The 19062-nt window shown below is 38.0% G+C and overlaps 3 protein-coding genes across 6 annotated transcripts; 2 read left to right on the plus strand and 1 right to left on the minus strand.

Annotated features, from left to right (window-relative positions):
* Positions 1–57: 57 nt before the first annotated feature.
* rfx1a (regulatory factor X, 1a (influences HLA class II expression)) lies at positions 58–10538 on the minus strand. Of its 4 annotated transcripts, none has more exons than XM_055152858.1 (18): positions 10307–10538; positions 8731–9105; positions 8431–8540; positions 8259–8354; positions 7640–7737; positions 7112–7541; positions 6376–6557; positions 5636–5755; positions 5418–5551; positions 5211–5329; positions 4884–4990; positions 4638–4789; positions 3974–4071; positions 3735–3884; positions 3446–3654; positions 2246–2399; positions 1916–1961; positions 58–1831 (listed from the first exon to the last, which is right to left on the minus strand). In XM_055152858.1, the coding sequence occupies exons 2-18, from the start codon at positions 9083–9085 to the stop codon at positions 1671–1673; spliced, it is 2721 nt and encodes a 906-aa protein (XP_055008833.1). In that variant the 5' UTR covers positions 9086–9105; positions 10307–10538; the 3' UTR covers positions 58–1670. The 4 variants fall into 4 exon arrangements, with proteins under 4 accessions (XP_055008833.1, XP_055008832.1, XP_055008835.1 ...); XM_055152857.1 differs by lacking the exon at positions 10307–10538 and adding an exon at positions 10012–10261; XM_055152860.1 differs by lacking the exon at positions 10307–10538 and adding an exon at positions 10012–10260 and having other exon boundaries at positions 6376–6551; positions 7163–7541.
* A 1987-nt stretch (positions 10539–12525) lies between these two features.
* On the plus strand, positions 12526–13264 carry rln3a (relaxin 3a). The gene is made up of 2 exons (XM_020938694.2): positions 12526–12685; positions 12984–13264. Exons 1-2 carry the CDS (start codon positions 12526–12528, stop codon positions 13262–13264), a joined length of 441 nt encoding a protein of 146 aa, XP_020794353.2.
* Positions 13265–14111: 847 nt separating this feature from the next.
* Positions 14112–18942, plus strand: il12rb2l (interleukin 12 receptor, beta 2a, like). Its single transcript, XM_055152528.1, has 15 exons — positions 14112–14288; positions 14539–14634; positions 14966–15092; positions 15178–15332; positions 15658–15803; positions 16163–16307; positions 16395–16471; positions 16538–16772; positions 16852–17043; positions 17134–17235; positions 17324–17458; positions 17554–17715; positions 17810–17882; positions 18210–18297; positions 18373–18942. Exons 2-15 carry the CDS (start codon positions 14568–14570, stop codon positions 18745–18747), a joined length of 2079 nt encoding a protein of 692 aa, XP_055008503.1. The 5' UTR covers positions 14112–14288; positions 14539–14567; the 3' UTR covers positions 18748–18942.
* Positions 18943–19062: the final 120 nt, after the last annotated feature.

Here is a 19062-nt window from a genome sequence, read left to right on the forward strand (position 1 = left end):
TGTATTTTTTTACTTGTATTACTACTTGATGGTTTCGAATGATGAAGGCATCAGCAAAATGTTTAAAATTATTTTAATGTTAAACTTAAAAACATCTGCATTGCATTCTACCACCTCCAAAGGCACAGTCATACTTACAGACCAAATTCATTAAACACTGCCACTAAATCATTTTGTCATACAGTTATGTTCACTGTAAAATAAGTAAACTGTAGGGAAAAACAATCTCTTTTAAATACTGATAAAACAATTCGACTGATATGTAAAAAAAAAAATTAAAAGTGCTGGTTTAACGGCTGTGGAGCCTGCTGATCGCAAACCCACTGCAGCTGATAAGTCATTGACACCTATGAATTCCAAAAAAACAAAACAAAAAGGAAACGCTTACATTTAACCAATTAGAACATTAAGTGTTTAAAATAAGAGTGAAGCAAAACAGCATTAAGTAGAAATGCACTGAGATGAGAATGATTAGGAGAGACAAGGATTGATGTTGGAGGACTGTGCTCCACTGTTAAAAACAGAAAACATTTCAGACATGTGCAGAGAGGCAGGGTCCTAGTCTGTGGAAAAGCAATTACTAATAGGATTCAAAACTGAACATTCAATCACAAACCAATAACGCACACAAAGATTGCCAATAATGTGTGACAACACACCACCGTACACTGCACAAGAGGTTCACTTAGTGACAACAAAATTCAAAATATTTAAAATTTACAAATATATGAGGCACGGTCCTCTGTTAAATAATAAGGATCAATGAGACTTCAGGAAAGTAACAAGGCTTGGCACAACAAAGAAATATTTAAATAAGGCATAGAAATATGTCAGGGATAGTGGGGCCCCAAAGAGATGAATGAAAGTAAACATAAATATGACACACACAACCTCCCCAGAGAAGCAGCTGTTCTACAACAGGGAGGATTTTGCAGCAAATAAAGAGTGCCCCAGTCAACACCTGTGATAGGCACTCTTAAAGAAAAACATTTTTACAGCCAATTCAAATGAAACATGAAAATAAAGGATTTTTTTTTTCTTTTCAATCAATGTCTTTCAAAATATGTACAGTAAGCTTTTAGCACTTTAGTCACCTGGACCTGTAATCACACACAATATAATGAAAAGGCTATTTCAATCAATGCTCCAGAACAATGTGACTTCAGTGCTCATTTAGACAAACACAAAACACTCAGTAAGTGCACACAACAATACCAAGTACCCTTCAATGTTTTCCCCCATAAGTTCCCTTTAAAAAGCGCAGTAAATTAGTGCCAACTTATTAATGTGTATAGATGGTATTGGTACCCTCCTATTGATGTAACCTTTACACAGACACTGTTTTTTCCAAGACCACTTTGAGACGGCAGTGACAGTTGCAGGAGGAGTTTCTCAGCTACGTGAATACAAGACTGCAGGATGCAATGTAATAAGAGAAATATCTGCAGCCTTCAGTTAAGAGCTATACAACAGTCTATGTGTAGAAGCCACAATTTGCCAATGATAGTGAATAAAATCATTGGTAACAGGCTTTAGATATAGCAGCAGCACCACTACTATGTGTTAAAAGACAATTACTTAAAAAGTTTACAAATAAATACAGTATCTACATGTTTGAATTTGTGTCTTTGTACATTAACATGTGAACAAGGGTCATCGTTTCTATTTGGTTAGTTCTCAGCTGATCCAGTGGCAAAGAGGACTCTCTGATCAGTTCTGGCCAGTTTGGCAGGAGGCTCCAGAGACTCATCGCCCAGGACAGCGCCATCTGCTGGAAGAGACAATTCTTGCCCTTCCTCATCACTCTCCTCTTCATCTTCCTCTTCATCTTCTGGATAAAAAAAATCACTGGTCACATGTAACTCTCACATACATACAATACAAAATGTGAAGCATGTTTTCATAGTATAATGACCTTTGTCTGGATCCAGCTGGTTTAACCCTCGACCAAGGCTAGCAAACTGTCAAAAACAAAACATCCGTTTAACTTGCATCACTGTAGCTGAAATTTTAGAGGTGCAAATTCTTTATAATATATGTAAATTAAAGGACATGCATGAAGCTGTGTTTCTTTAAAACAATGTTACATTACATACACTTAAAAAAAAAAAGTCATGTTGTCTAAACCAAAGCTTATACTGTGTTAAAAGTTACACCCATATCTAATGACATTGTTTGTACAAAAGTGAGCAGATTGACAGTGATCAGAGACAATAACTGACATGTGTGATGTACGAGATGGTACCTCTCCCATAACAGCGATAGGGGTCTCTCCTTTAGCCTGGGCCACTCTGTGCTCTATCAGGTAATACATGTACTCGTCATACAACAGGCGGATCAAGTGAAAGGAACCGAAACTGGCCGCACTGCGCAGAGTCAGATCCCTGATCACCATGGAACTGCGGAAAACAGACCAAAATGGGGATCTGAGACACCGATCAAGCAGTGTGAGCAAAAATTAAAACCACAGTTGAAATTCAACACAATACTGTGCTTACAAGAAGAGGAAATCAGTGCATTGTAGGTTACAAAATCTAAACCATTTGCATATGTGGGGAAACAGAATTTAAAGAACATCCAAAATGCATGCACACAAGCCCTAGTAGTAGTAGTAGTAGAAAATCCACATATGAAGAAAGGGAGGAACAAAAAGGCACTGAAAGTTAAGACACCAGCTGTAATGGTTATGGAGAGCTAAGTAGGATTGGGCCTGGTTAGCAAGCGACCGCTAGGATACCTAGGATACCAGGTGTGGAGTAGTGGAGTAGTGGAGCACCAGTGGCTCATTGGTAAGAGCACTGTCCCACTCAGACCAGTCTGCACTGCCTCCAGTGTCCATGTCTACAGAGGCGTATTTACGTTTATCAATATGCACTATACGAACCAAATAGTCACATTTTTACATAGCACTTTTCCATTTTCAAAGTGCTATACATTAAGGTACCACTCACCCATTCACATATATATATATACATACACCAGTGCACAGAAACACTGGGGATGAGGTGGGTTAAGGGTCGTGCCCAAGGACACAACAATAGCATTTATCTGTGGGAGCTGGAATCTCACCACCAACCTGTGGGTTTGACCAGTCTATCAATGATGTTTATGCCAAGAGCAGGATTCGAACCGCCAACCTCCAGATCAGTGGACAAACATTCTACCAATTGAGCTACTGTTGCCCATGAGCAAATAATAATCATGAAAAAAAGACACAAAAAAAACACACTAGTATAATCTTTGAGCAGTAACTGAGTAATTTAACCACTGAATCACAGAGCTCTTGTATTTTACAAACATTCTTTGTCACATTGGCCTGGCATTTTTTCTAGAAGCCCGTGAGCAAGGCTGAGTGACATGTTTGATTTGACAACATTTAGAAAAGTTAATACCAGTTAAAAAGGTAAATGCAAGTTAACTTTCAGTACTACTAGGTTGTAGTTACCTGTAGAAGGACCACTTGAGTAGGAAAAGTTTAGCAGCCTTTGGAAATGCAGGACTGTGTTGATAGGGCTTTAGGACCTGGGACACCACTCCATCGAGCCATGCTGCCCACTGCTCCAGGGAGTTCTGCTGCTGGAGAGTCAGTTTGAAGTCTTGCTCCAGTCTTTGGACAACACGGTCTTCACACCGGCACACCCAAGATGCTTGCTCCTGCAAAAAGAGGTTCAAATCTGATGATTCAATGCATATTATTTATCATAACCTACAACTCTACTCTTGCAACAACAAACCTGGACATTAGCAAAGTCCACTCGGTTAAGGTCAGACAACATCTGGTTGATTTGCGCTGTGTTCTGGAGGACAGCACGAGCCGCCTGAGCCAGATGGTTCAGACTGGTGTAGCGTCTCAGTGTCTGGGCAAATGCATTTGCTGAAGTAACCTAAGAAAAGAGCAATGTTAATGTTATACTTCACCATAGTAATATGGTAAAGTATGATAATATTAACAAAATAAAAACATCTATTCTACCTTGATGCGGACCATTTCCTCTGGAATATTCATCATCGCATTGGTCAGCCAGCTCTCTAAGCTCTTGGCAAAGTTTCGGATTGCTTGCGTTAAGGCACCTTGGGGGGTGGACAAATAAATGATCATGTCCAAAATTAACATGCACAAATAATGATGAATCAAAGAAGTTTTTAGGCAAAGTTATTTGGTTGTGGTCAGTGTTGCTCTTGGTAATGAAGCTTAAATGTCAATGAACAGTTCATAATGTTTAGTAACACTTACCTCCTTTTGATAAAAATGTTTTTTTTTTATTACATAACATAAATACGTAAATAAATTGAGTCAATATGATTAACTGAGGTTCAGGAGCATGACCACGCCTCAACATCTTACTGATCCTCTCCAGAGAACCACAGCTCACCTCAACCACACCTCAGAAGCCCTATTTACATAGGCCTATCCCGACAACACCTACCATCTGTTTCCTGTTTGTCTTCAGCCTTAAGACATCACTATCTAGAGAAGAGAGATCTCATCCACCATATCTATCCATACCATCCATAAATAAACATCTTTATTGTATACTACTGTTGTGGTGTGGTCCTTGCTAGTGAAACAGATACATTAAATGTATTTGAGTGTGTGTGAAGACAAATTAGTCCTGATATTTCTCCTGTGAACTTACTGGGGATAGGCCGGAGAACATCTGGAATGAGGATCTCCACCAGGCCTTGGTACAGACTGTTGTCACAGTCACGGCTCCAGCGCAGCACAGGATCATATTTACATAACAGGACAAGGCAGGACTTTGGAAGGCGCTTCTCTGATTCATCATGACTATGAAATATAAAATAACATAATTTAATCATTAACAGTCAAATATTGCCAACTAAAATGCCAATGGGTCTTTTTTAATCAGTTTGTGACATACACAGATATTGTAGCATCTCCAGATGCATCCTGGCTGAATCTCCAGAAAGTCTTCCACAGAGTCTCTACCAGAGTGAACTGAAGGTTTACCATAACATCTAGTATAGCCTAAACAATAAGGAAATTGAACTGGAATTAATAAACTGTTGGTAAATAGTGCTCTATTTAATGTCTATTTTATGTAATTGTACACTAGCCATAATGTGTTCTGAATCTAATCACATGCTTATATGAAAAAGAAAAAAAAAAGCTAAACTAATTAAGCGGCAAAATGTAAATATGTTTTGATCAAAGTGGTAGTACAATATAAACCCCACCATGTTTTTACCTCACAGTGTTCTCTATAAAGCAGCTGAAAACTCTTAATGTGCTCAATCTCAATGCCCTCTGGTAGAGACTTTCCTATAAGGTCAATGTCTGGAAACTCAGGGAGAGCTCTAGATGCGTCTGCAAACAAGAACAACATTGGAATGGTAGTGAGGATGTTACTTAGTCACTCACAGTTGGGCATGGGCATTCACAAAAGAAAACACACCTAAGAATTGTTGGTACTGCTGAACCTGGGTGCTGATGTCCACATGAGCTGAGCCCTGCTGCTGTTGCTGCTGCTGAGCTGCTCCTGCTGCAGTGCCGTTTGTCATTCCCTCCACTTTATGCACAGGCTTCAACCTTTAATAAAACATAATAGTCTTTCAGTGCTCAGCACTATAAATAATATGTGCGATAAAAACGCACAAGTAAAACTTTTTTAACCTCTGTTTCTGAGAAAACGGCTGTTGCCTCATGGCCAGATGTTGCTGATCCTCCATTAGCCGCAGAAGAGTGGAGCCAGCCTTGATCCTCAGCCCATAATAGTGGTACTTTGAGTTGCCCCTTAAACAACAACACATGACTATATCAGGAGTTATTCATAATATTGATTTATAAAGAAAATGTAGCAGAAATGTACTTCATGTAAAGCATATGACTTTATAAACAATCAAACACATCTCAAATTTAACCAAATCTTGTTCCACCCACTGCATGTTTTTAACTTGTGTCCACTGTCCACTGTCCACGTCCTTTTACACCTATGAATCATTTCCAGCTCTTTCTGTTTTCATCACCACTAGTGAAACAATCGCATACCGACTTGACCAAACCAATTCCCTGTCTCTACCAGCCACTACACTCTGACTGAAGTGGACAAATCTGGGAAGAAATGAGAATGTGCTTTGGTGGGAATCTAACTGAGAACTAACTTTCGGTTCAAAAACAAATACAAAAAGCACTACACCATTACCCTGTACTATGTCCTCTGATCTAAACCAAAGGATACTTGCAATAGTATAGTACAGTACAGTAACCCTTAACAACCAAGCGGTATAAATGTCTTTATATGACATAAATAACCTATGAATCATGCTAGATCCTATTTAATATAGACTAGAGTAGACTTACAACAGTTCATTGTTTAGTGCCCTGTGAGTTTTAATGTTTGATTCCTTTCTTACCGTGTGCCGAGACGTCGTGTCCGTAACCCCATGAACACAGATCGAATAAGTTTGCCAAAAGATGCAGCATTTACAGGTTCAAGTTTTTGCTCCTGGCAGTGTAGCAGATAGTGGCAGTAGAGAGTGGAGCGTGGAAGACTAACACCTTCAGCTGTCTCATAGTTGTCCAGCAACCACTGTACCTGACAAGCAGGCAAGGAAAGAAGAAAAGAAGCTAGTACAGTTAGCAAGGCCCAAAATATGTGCTTGTATAACAATAAAATACTAGCATGCATGTTTGTTAAAAAAACATGCACATCCACTGAGATAGTTTTTACATTCCTATATTTCTTTGCGTGCCGTGGCATACAACTCTGGTATGCAATGAATCAATGGCTTGCAATACTGATGGAATATCAGCCAAACATATGTTGATACCCATTATATTATGGAAATCACAAGGATGAAAATTAGTGCTGGAACATTTCAGGCAAAATCAAAATGCCCCTTTCACATGCAGTATTATGGTATATGAAAATGATGATGTCATGCTTTTTGTTTTGATAAAGAGGAAATTACAATTAAAAATAAGGTTTAAACTTTTTGATTTAACTTGCTGTATATTATGATTTTGGTATTACTGTTTACATTTTTAATTGTGCTTTCCACAAAACAAAACACAACTGACACCGTCTTTAGAGTTGAGTGAATGAGAACAAAACAAGGAGAAATTGCTGCGCTTAGCGCCTCTGCATACCTTCTTGTCTGCCGACGGCACGCTACTCTCCTCGCCCTCTGTAATACTCACAGTGGCTGGGGAGGCCCGGGCAGTGTGTGAGTAAGTCTGATTACTTCCTGCTGCACTGCTACTGCTGCTGCTACCGCTTCCAAGCATGTAACCCCCCTGGATCACATAGCTGCCTGTGGATGCACCATTGCTGCCTGCCACATCTCCTGCCCCATTTGTGGCACCAGTGGTCACCACAGTGGCAGCAGCAGCTGCAGCACTGGGGGGCTGAGCCACAAACATGGACACCCCTCCTGTTGTGCCCGCAGACACAGACACTGTGAGAGGAGTTCCAGGTGTCGAAGCCTGTGTGCCGGAGGTTGGCTGGCCCTCATAGTACTGGCCAGCTGTGGTCTGTGTGTACAGGGGGGTTTCAGTATATGGAAAGGTACTGGAACGGCTAAGAGAGAGACACAGAGGACAGTATTGTATTGTATTGAAACTATGACATTGACTAAATAAGTTATTATTTCATATATATAATGACATAGTTCTCACATTGTGCTGGTTGTGTAGTTGGACTCTCCTCCTTCCACATACTGCACTTGATTGGTGTATACGTGTTGAACTGGCACTGTTGTGAGCTGCTGCTGGACCTAAAGAGAATATCACACAGATACACACAACACAACATAATGCATGAGGCACATTATATTCTGTTCTTCACAAAAATGTCTGCCCCTGTGACTTGTACACTGTGGTCTGCCTTCTGCCCCTGACCTACTTGGAAATTCAGGGATGGAGGCTGAATATGACCTGAGCTGGCACCTGCAGTGTGGACTTCTGGCCCTTTCTCTGAATGCATAGAGGGCTGGTGCATTAAGTAATACTGCCAAAAGTCCGGCATGTAGAACATTTTGCCATAGCAGTCTCTTGTATTATCACTGAACGTCAGGCCCTGGCATGCACGCTGTCCTATCTCATGCAGCTGCCAATCTTCTATGCTCCTGTCTGTGTCTAAAGCTGTGTTCTTGCAGCTAGGGGGTAACTGAAATCCAAAGAGACAAAGTTAAGTCTATAACCAGTTTAACAAGTTGGAAACCTTTGAGAAAAATATAGTATAAAACTTAAACTGCATTTAATGTTAAAATTATGAATGAAATATAACTCCTTTCACCTCTGGACTGATGTGAACAGGCTGTAGATTAGTGACACTGATCTGGGAGCCAGGCTCAGTCTTGGCAATCTGAGAAGTTGCCTGTAAAACTGACCTCTGAAAAAAACAAAGACTTAATAAATCCAAAAAGGTAAATGACTTGTAAAATTCTGTTGATAATATTTGAGGGTACCTGTTGAGACGTTTGCACCTGCTGAACCACTTGGGTGGGAACGCCGGTCTGCACAACAGCTGGTGGGGGACTTGAGTCTGACACGCTGTCATTTGAGTGAAGCGAGCCCTCTGATGCACAGATGCCAAAATATATGTAAACAAATGTGAATTTACATAATTCGGAAGTACATGGCCAATGATCAGTCAGTAGCAGTCTCTAAATTATTTCCCTTTAGAATAGTATTATATTTAAGTGTTAGAGATAGAGTAGTAGGAATCCAAATATTATTACAGAACAGTTATGCATCTATCACCTTACCTGTTACAGTAACAACAATGTACTGTGGAGTGCTTTGAGAATTTCCAGATTGGGAGGGAGAGCCTTGGATTTCCGCTGTCACATACTGTGTCGAGGCAGGCTGAACCTGAGAAGTGCCCTGACTTCCAGCAGTGGGCTTCTGTGTGGAGATGGTAGTGACTTGCTCAGTAGGAGCAGTTTGACCAGTGGGTGTGACGACACTGGGAGTGGCCACAGACGTCTGAATCTCTGCCAAAAACTGGGGTGTAGATGCAGGGGTGGAGCTGGCATCAGATTGTCCAGGTGTCACTGAAACGGCAGTCCCCTGGGGCTGCGCTGTGGGCTGAATGTCTCCTACATAGCCTGTGGTGGCCATTATAAGATGTGGGGATAACCCTAAAAAAGATTAAAATGGTTGAGTGTACATTGAGCTAGGTTTACTTTTTGAAATTTACTTTCCAGGGATCAATATTATTCATGGCTAAAACACTATTCTAACACTATACAGAAAATTCAATAGAAGCTGACCATCCTTTCAAAGGTCTGACACAAACCCATCTTGTGTGAACAACATGGTTAAAAACATCACATATTCTACTTCAATTTGATTTGAAAGTTTATTTTACAGTACTTAATAACATGTTAATATGTAATAACATATGGTGTAAGTTATAGGGGGTTAGACAGAGTTATGGGTGGTCTTGAAATACATTCAGATGAAAGATCCTGTTTAATTATGTAAATGCCCGTGATGTTGTGGAGGCAAGTGAGAAACAAAAGGGAGAAGAAATACTCATTTCATTACCTGTGACATGACAACATGAAGATGAGCATGAAGATGGGAAGGCCCCTTAACATTGCAATAGACTTAACTGACACAAGTACTTGCCTATATTTTGTATTTAATATTGAAAAAGCATTTGCAATTTGGATGTTTAACACCTGCAACCTCCTTTATTACCATTATCCTAAATTAACGCTAAATAAATAAATTGAATAGCTAGATATTTAAAAGTGTAGTTTTATCCACACATGTCATTATAGACTAGGTTATATGATATGTTAACAGCTGCACTGCGAATGTCCTATTATTTTGAATGGGCAGTTAGCGATATACAGCCACTGCCTTATTCCAAGATTATTTCCTTTTTTTTTTTTTTTTTTTTTTAAATGAGATTCCTACGGACGTAATGGTGGATTAAATTGATCTTGTCGTGACAGAATTTGTGCTAACTGCCTAGCATGGTTACTGTAACATGGGCAACAAGCTAACTGGTCTCTACAACAACCGCCATTTTGTACCTTTTGCATTTGACATCGCCATAACAACAGCCTGCTTGAGTATGCGTCTATGGCTGCGTCGTCATGGTAGACGCATTGGAGCGCCTCGAAACAGTAGCATGTACAAACAACCCCATCGCCACCCAAAGACAACTCAAGAATCAATGTGATGGCTAGCTTCCCACGCTAACCTCGGCTAACAGTGAACGGCAGTTGGCTGCTATGGCTACAGTAACAAGATGGAAAAAAAAGCAAAAGCACAATTCTATTGAAGCTTTGATTAATGTAAACATTTACAATATTTTAAGAGCTTCACCTCTGGATCCACTTATGTGTTTCCCACTGGTTAAAGTCTTCTGTTATATTTATGGCGGATTCAGTTGTTGTTGTTGTTGATTCTCGTTGCTGGGTTCTTGTCGCCAGGGCTACCGTGGCTATGGCGCTTCGTTCTCACCAGGGCAACTGTTGCTACCCACCGGCTCTCTTCCCTCCTCCTCGGCTTTTCCGATTGGCTCTCTCCTGCCAAATCTTCTTAAAGGCGCAGTCATGAAGCATCTTACTACAAAGCATCATTACACACACCCTATTTGGGTGGTGAAGCCACTGTGAAGCGGTTATGCCTATTTGACATAGAACAACACATAACTTTATACAGTGATTCATTTGCATACAGCCTTAGATATAACTCCATACATAAACTATGGGTTATTTAGCCTACTCAAATTAACACAACATCAACAACCATAGGTAAAGCAAAAAATAAAACATTAGAGTCAGAAATCTTTAGCCCATCATCTATACATCAGCTGACCAGGACTGTGTGACCCTATAAATGAATGCAAATGACCTTTTATAAAAATGGGCATGGAAATGGAAAGACATGGCATTGAAAAACTCAAATTGTTATCTTTGCAATATAATCTATAGGCCTACTTTTTCATTCTACATGAATGTTCTGAGGAAAGTCTATCAGATCAATCAACAAAATTGCTAAAAAAAAAATTGCCATGTAACTCTGAGAAGACAAATATATGCACTGCACATATAAGCCTATAAATCACATAAGTTAAAGGTTTCGTAGACCTGCTCTTATACTTCATACAGGTGCTCTGCATAGGATGAAGTAAACAGTTAACAAGCATTGGTGAGAACACATTAACACACATGCACAGTGCTGGACTTAAACAGTTGAGTTATGCTCAGCCACAAACATTAATCATTTAGTGAGTGAGTTATGTGCACAAGCAAAAAGTGTTACCACCATCCCCTGTTTCCCTGGTCTGTAAAAGTCTTTAAAAGTCCTTATCCCATTCACAAGATATAGGCTAATATTTTGGTTTGAATTGTGTTAGTGCTTACAATGGTAGAGAGTTGCCATGGCAAATCTTCATATCTTTCTACAGAATTGACATAAATAATGTACAAAACATGTTTTTCCCTCATTTAGATTTGTTGTGACTTATGAGTCAGTATTCGATGTCTTACTGGTCTGATGAAGATTGATAATTTGAAAGAATTTCAAAGAGATGTAATTTAAAAGTTCAATGAAATTTTATTGAACATAAAGTTTGATAAGGAATTCATAAAATCCAATAATCAGCTAGCCGATCATATGTTTCAGGTTCAGTCCTCACCTAACCTCACCTATAACCTTTTATCCTGCCCTATAAGTTCTATAGCATTTTAACCTTTAAGCCTGATCTAGAGCATTTGAATGCTGATGGTATTGTCCCAACCCATATCTTTGTTTCTGTTCCAAAATAAATTTGACCAGACCCATGGGCCATGAACACCTAATGCCATTTTGTTTGCATGTTATCATCACATAATTAAGGTTCATTATTCCCATTGTACATATTAAATGAGCGACCTTTGACTAGTGGAATACATTTTAGATGAGTGACCTTTGCCTAACACACTGATAAAGGTGAGTTTTACGTTCACAGCAACACATAATAAGAGTTTTCGTTATCTGACTTTGAAAATGTCACTGGTCCTAACTTTACATTCTTTTGTCTAGAAAATAATACACATATATTTTCTTTAAATAAATATGTTTACTTAAAATATGTATTATTTACAGCTTACTACATATAAATAAATGCTCAACACTTATATATATGATATAATATAATATATGGGCTAATTCCATACAATCAATTTATAATACATGTATTCATATTCTAAAATTAAAATTAGGCTTAGCAATTGACCTTTGCTGACATATATGGTAATTACGCTCATCCCTGATTGTAAATTATTCATCAATGTAAAATACATTTAAGTGAGGTTATTGCATTGATGGACATTTGTGTTTTGTAGTTTTTAATAATTATGATATTTATAATATTTATTCCACCTTTGGTATTCTTTTTGTTTTTGAAAAGGTCTTTGATTTTATCTATTTCAAATAAACCTACGTCGGTCTAGTGTGCAGTACAATGCCTCTAAACCCCTTTATAAACCTCTGGATCCTTAAGCCATCTCTTACAAACAGAGAGGCAGAAAGCTGCTCAAAGCAGACTAAACGTCACTATGTGGAAAGCTGTAGTACTTGCAGTGTGTTTGCTGGTGGCAGGAGTTCAGCCAATGGAGAACCCATCCTATGGAGTTAAACTCTGTGGCCGGGAGTTCATCCGTGCAGTCATCTTCACTTGTGGAGGTTCACGCTGGAAAAGGTCACTGAGGAGTACAGGTGAGACATTAAAATATCTTTTATGTCTTTCTTTACTCTCTAAATGTAAGCTGTAAATTCAATCTCTGTTTGTTTACCCATCCATTTTTCCTTTTAACCAGGCTATGAAAGAGAGTCCATTGTTGTAAATCAGCTGTTAAAGTTTAATAAAGTCTAGATTCCCCACCCTTTATATTGCCCATTCTCTCAAAACATCATTTTCATCTGTTTTATTCTGGATGGACCCTGAAATGACTCATGAGTTTATGGGGTTATCCTGCATATTTTAATTAATGTTGATGATCAAATTTTTCTGTAGATGTTCTGGATGATCCTTTCACCTCACAACAAGATTATTCAACAGAAGGTTTGGGACAAAACTCTGCAGAAACCATCCTCCAAAGGAACAAAGACTCAGTCTTTACCTCCGAGGACAGTGGAAATAGAATGTTTACCAGACAGGTTCGCTCCTTCATCTCAGAGGAAATTCTCGAAGCGCTGCGCAAGGCTGACCACAAGGGACGAGACCTGGTGTTGGGACTGTCTACTGCCTGCTGCAAATGGGGCTGTAGCAAGAGTGAAATCAGCTCTCTGTGTTGAACATCTGCTACAGTCTGGTTGAATAAGGAACAGATTTGAAATATCTGACTTTTTACCTCATTTATTTGAATTATGAATTTGAGTTTACAATCAGATTATTGTTGTTGAGCTGCTTTCATTTTTATAGCCTAATGGGTCTATAATGGGCTTGTGTGTAGGCCTATATTATAGAAAATGTCAAAATGTATATGGAGGGTGTTTTGTCCATTTGAAGTAAATTACTGTACAATAAATGCATCTATCCATATTCTCCTCATGCATAGTTTGCACTGTTTAATAAATGTTCAAAAGTGGCTGACTGATGAGATAGTATTGGCAAATCCTGTAGCAGGGCAGTTTGAGGAAAGGAAGCTGCACATCACAGCAGCGTCCAGGGGCAGCCAGGTGAACACAACAGCCAGTAGCACCTCTAGGTCTACAGCTAGCTCCTTAGCTCACCCCTTGCATGGTCTTCATGAATACAGAAAAAACTAACTACACACAATCCATCAGTCCCTTACTTATATTTTTTATTGCACTTTTTAGATGGTTAAAATCCAATGATATTATGCCAAACACTAAGCTTAATAAGTTTCAAAACTTCAGTGTGTAAGCCAAGGAGCCACTTTTTTCCAGGGGCCACCACTTTTTCGTTAACATCTATGGTTATAGTCTACTTGCTATGAATTAAACAAGATCATAGTTTGCACAAAAGACCTTCAAAGAAAACCACGAATCCATAATAAGAATTTATTATACAGTACTATGCTTAGCCTACATGTGTTACGATCATCAGTTAAAGCCGTACATGAATATATCACATGGAGCCACACGAAGTAGTCTCGCAATTGCGCATGCGCACCGGTGTGTTTCCTGTAATGGGCAGAGCTAGTCGCTTCAAGTAAATGTAGTCTTTTAACCTTTTAACTTGGACGGTCTTCACTCACGATTGACTGACAGTTTAGGTGACAGAAATAAATCTTTATAAGCAGAGGGATGTGTTTTGTACACCAAGATGATCGAGTCCCACGTCGGTAACAGTGAGGTACGTAGATTAAAAGTACTTTAATTAGGTCTCACGTGACGTGCTTTATTTTCATCCGCTATTCAAGCCTCTTTTTATAATTTTAAGTTTACTTAAAAATGTTGAAAAGACAAACTTCCTGATAACCTAATCTGTATTATCAAGAGACATGTGACTAGCAATGCCCAGTGGAACTGCCATTGGTGTAGCAATATTAAAAGTCCTAAAATTACTCCCACTCCAGTTGTAACATGTTTCTGTGCTCTTTTAGATTCTGGATGTTATGTCAATTCCAATGTAATGGCCACAGTCGTATCAGCATGGTTTCTATCCATTCTGATGACTGGCTGTGCTGTTTCTGTCAAAGGTATGTATGGCTGTTAAAAAGAAGCTTTAAAAACCAAAAGATATGTTATAAAAATGATTGACTTAAATTTAAAAGCTTTATCTATTATGTTTAAAAGGAAGCCGTGACCAAAGAAGCTTTTGACTTGTTCATTTCCTGTTTTTGTAACTTGGATTGCTCATCTGCACTTAACTTGGTTTTTGAGGTGTTAGATTTACAAAAAGTACTGGTATGATTGCTGCAGTGCGGAAGTCTTTAGTATTACTGAAAAAGGTGTTACCCACATCAGACATCTTATGTTTAGTAACTGTACTGTTAGTGTATGCATTGTGAGTCTCTTTACTTTCCTCAGGTCTTGTAAGTCCTTCTCCCCCTAAATGCCATATTCCGTGTGGTGAGAGCAGTTGTAGTCCACACATCATCTGTACATTGGATTCAAAGCATGTCCCCAATAACAGTTTAACCTACACTTTACACTGGTAAATCAGCAATATTTGAGGTGTAATTTACCATGAGATATTTATTTTATTTGTTCAATTTTCTCTCTGTGTTTTTCTTACTCAGGGAAGATCATAAGGAAGAGGTAACAGATCACAGGGCAATAATCCAGCGTGATTTCTTTACTAGCCACAGCGAACTACAGGTTTGGGTTCAGATTCAGGACCAAGATGGAACTGTTTTTAAATCTGAGACAGTTTCCTTTAATACAGCAGACATCAGTAAGTCCATCAAGAATGTGTTGTGTTAATATTTGTGTGGTGTTTGAGTGCATTATTCTCTTACCTGCATGGCATCATAAGAGGCATAAATAATAATATTTTTAAGAAGTAATACATCAATAAAAACACCTTTTATATTCTTACACATTCAGATTGTGCCAATAAATACAATGATAAATATTTAGATTTCATCCTATTGTTGTAATATTGGTATTGAGCATGTGCATGTTAACTAAAGTATAATAATGTATGTTTACCCTTTCAGGGAAAACTGACCTTGACATTACAGTTGAAAAATACTTAATCGCACTATATGTCTTTATAGTTAAGCCACTTCCACCAAAGATAGAAATATCAGCTCCTCAAGAGGACATAGAAATTCACTGGGAACATTCATGTGACCAACTGATGCTTAACCTAGGGCACTGTACGGTCCGCCATAAAACAGAGGCAGAGCCAGCATGGACTCAGGTGTGAATTTCTTTTATTATGGGAATTCTTTAAACATGAGTGCGGTAAATTGCAAAGAGTGTTGCAGCTAACAATTTTCTAGCTGGTAGCTGACTATTCTCATTGATTACATTTCTGATGAGTGGATTCATATTTCATATATAATATTTATTAATAGATTTATTTTTAAATCATAAATTATATTTTTTGTCTTGTTTTAATTAAATAACTATACTACCTACTAAAGTTAGTCACAGTTACTGAGATCAATCACTGGCTTAGTTGCTATTAATTGCTCAGTAAATGTTTTATCTACTCTAAATGCTCATTTCTAGACAACATTGTTCCTCAATCTATGGAACGTTTATTCCCCTTTTCAGCCAGATGAAGGTGGTGTGTCTGGCAGCTATACACTCTACAAACCAGAGCCCAGCACAAACTATTTATTTCAGGTCCGTTGTGCTTGTGGCTCAAGCATGATGAGTGACTGGAGTAAGGTCCATGCAATAAGGAGTGCAGAAACAGGTGTGTGTTAGTAATATAATGTAAAAATTATAAAACAACTAAAATGAATAAGGTGTAATACTTCACTCTTTCTTCTTCTCCTTGTAGCCCCTGTTGGAAAACTAGATATTTGGAGAAACTGTGACATGTTACCTTTAAGCTCAGACTGTGTTCTCATCTGGAAGGTAAATAAAGTAATGCTAAATATGTAATATTATCAACTGTATTTACAACTGCTTTTTATTTTGTAGAAGCTTCCCATGTCTGAAGCCCGTGGACACATTTTAGGCTATAATTTGACATTATATTGTAATAATGGGACTACCGTGACTTTGAATGAGTCTGCTGCAGAGTCAGTTTCTCTGATCTGTACTGAGGTCCAATGCTATCATAACTCCTCACTTAAGGGTGTTAAATCCGTCAGTATTAATGCATACAATGCACTTGGTATGACACCATCTTCTCATCTGACCATACAAACACCAGGTATCCTTCATATTAAGCAGGGTTTGGGGCCGCAGTTTTAAAAAAAAGTGTTTCTGATTGATATAATGTATATTTTTAGTACGAATAACCGATCAAAGAGCCATTGATCTGAAGATGAACGAAAACAATTTAACTGTCTCCTGGAATACCACTTGGATTACTGACAATATCAGTGAATTTGTGGTGCAATACAAAGAAGCTAGATCTCCATTGGGCAAAGGATTTGATTGGGTCAGAGTTAACACAAGTCTAACAAAAATAACAATCAAAGGTTTGTTTTTAGTTTTATTTATGATTAACTTATGTATTCTCACAAAGCTGAAGTTGCTTTTGATGTATGGGTGTGTGTCTCCATTTATAGGGCAGTTCAAGAATTACACAGCCTATCTAGTGTCTGTGTTCATTGTATTGGATTGCATGGTGAAGTTATATTGCGAAGATATCGTACACTTTGTCCAAGGAAGTATGTATTTTTGTATTATGTTTATATTTATTTATTCATTCATTCATTCATTACCAATTACTAAAACTTCTAAAAACTATATTTTCAGTACCTGCTAAAGTACCTATGTTTAAAGTGCTTACATATGGTACCACACATGTGACATTACTGTGGGAGCCTGTTCTGCTCTCCAAGCACAATGATGTCACTCCATATTATCAAATAGGATATGGCAAAGATAATGGTAGGTATAATAGTGCAACTGTTCTAATGCATTTGTTCTGTTTTGTGTCTTTGTATTTATACATATTCTATCATTAACCACTTTATTTTTTATAGTGTATAATTTAAGTGCATACCCACAAATAGGAAATAGGACTTTTACGCTGACAAATCTCACTGAAGACCATGAATATGTGGTGTGGATAAAAGCAGTGAATCAGGCTGGACCTGGACCTAATGCTACTGTGCTGTTTAAGACGCGGGCCACTGAAAATATAGGTATGAAAGAATGAAGATCTATTTTTTCATGTTCAAGAATGCCTCAACTTTTTGTCATACAAACATTTGAAATATTCTTCTTTCTTTTTTTTAGGAACAGCTGTACTATTGTTTATTGGATTATTGTTCCCTTTAGTCTTACTTCTAGTTTGTGTGTTATCTTGTAGGTGAGTATATTACGATTACTTATTATAATGTGATCTGTGAAACTAAAAAAAATATGTGATGTGCCTGAGTAATTAAGTACATTTCATATGCATTTGTATACATGGAACACAGGAGCAATAACATGTAACACTTGTGTCAAAGTCATGATAGAAAATTTTCCGCAGAAATTTAGTGAAGAACTCAGCTTATTTTTGCATAATGTTAATTTGACACCGTATTAATTCCCCATGATGCTAACATTCACAAGAAATACAGGAATATAATCAATAATCACATAATATAGTTTAGTTTGCTGTGTTTCTAAAATACTGTCCATTCATTTGTAGGAAAAATAAAACATGTCCCATTGCCTCTTTGTATGAGAAAGTACCAGATCCCCACAATAGTAAAATCATTGGGGAAATACAATTCCAGGTAAGATTTGAACACCATTGGCATGATCAAACTGAATTTGATTAATTTAACTACTTTGATTTGTGTCATCTATAGATAAATGATTCCTTGGCCTGGCTCTGCATTCCTGCAACAGAACAACAACTTCCCAAAATATCAATAATTGAAATAGTGAACATCCCACAGTGTGCTTTCAACTCCAAAATGGACAAAGAAATGAATTCTGATGTTGGTGACAATACAGTGGAAGAGGAGCATAAAAAGACACAGTGTGGATCTGGCAAACAGGAGTACAGTAAAATGATTGACTCTGACGAAGACAAATATGAGGAGGAAGCAGAGACGGATACTTATTCATCAAGCTCAGGGGAAGAGCATACAGGTTATGAACAGCACTTTATGCCAACAGAACAAGACATAAAGGAGATAGAGGAGTGGGAAAGGACAGAGAAATCATGGGATGAAGAATGACATATTTTAGACAGATTGGTCTACAACCTTTGCTTTGTAATCACAATAATGAAAACTTTAGGAACATTTGATTCTGTGACCTTCTAACTGCTGGTTGGAGACATTTATATTTTTTATATTATTATAGCCAAGTTTTTGCAGAACTATTTTTATACTGTTCTTTTGTTTTTTAAAATTATTTGTTTTCCACTTTAATGCTGTTTTCTTGTAATTTCTTGTAGTTTACCTCTTCTAGGCAATGTCACAAGGCACGTCACATTTTAAGAGGCAATTGCATATCAGATTTCAACCAAAATAACATAGCCTAGGCTGACA

Source organism: Boleophthalmus pectinirostris, unplaced genomic scaffold (genome assembly GCF_026225935.1).
Source record: "Boleophthalmus pectinirostris isolate CB_2022bp ecotype Guang Dong unplaced genomic scaffold, ASM2622593v1 HiC_scaffold_17, whole genome shotgun sequence".
Lineage (NCBI taxonomy): Eukaryota > Metazoa > Chordata > Actinopteri > Gobiiformes > Gobiidae > Boleophthalmus > Boleophthalmus pectinirostris.

Bases quoted from the DNA above. Each gene is read 5' to 3' on its own strand.
- rln3a (XM_020938694.2), top strand. From the start codon at position 12,526: ATGTGGAAAGCTGTAGTACTTGCAGTGTGTTTGCTGGTGGCAGGAGTT. The intron at 12,686-12,983 runs GTGAGACATTAA...ATTTTTCTGTAG, and splicing joins AAGGTCACTGAGGAGTACAG to ATGTTCTGGATGATCCTTTC.
- rfx1a (XM_055152857.1), bottom strand. From the start codon at position 10,033: ATGGCGATGTCAAATGCAAAAG. The intron at 4,790-4,883 runs GTATGTCACAAA...TATATTTCATAG, and splicing joins GGAGATGCTACAATATCTGT to TCATGATGAATCAGAGAAGC. The intron at 1,832-1,915 runs GTCATTATACTA...TTTTTTATCCAG, and splicing joins CCAGCTGGATCCAGACAAAG to AAGATGAAGAGGAAGATGAA.
- il12rb2l (XM_055152528.1), top strand. From the start codon at position 14,568: ATGGCCACAGTCGTATCAGCATGGTTTCTATCCATTCTGATGACTGGC. The intron at 14,635-14,965 runs GTATGTATGGCT...TACTTTCCTCAG, and splicing joins CTGTGCTGTTTCTGTCAAAG to GTCTTGTAAGTCCTTCTCCC. The intron at 17,883-18,209 runs GTGAGTATATTA...ATTCATTTGTAG, and splicing joins GTTTGTGTGTTATCTTGTAG to GAAAAATAAAACATGTCCCA.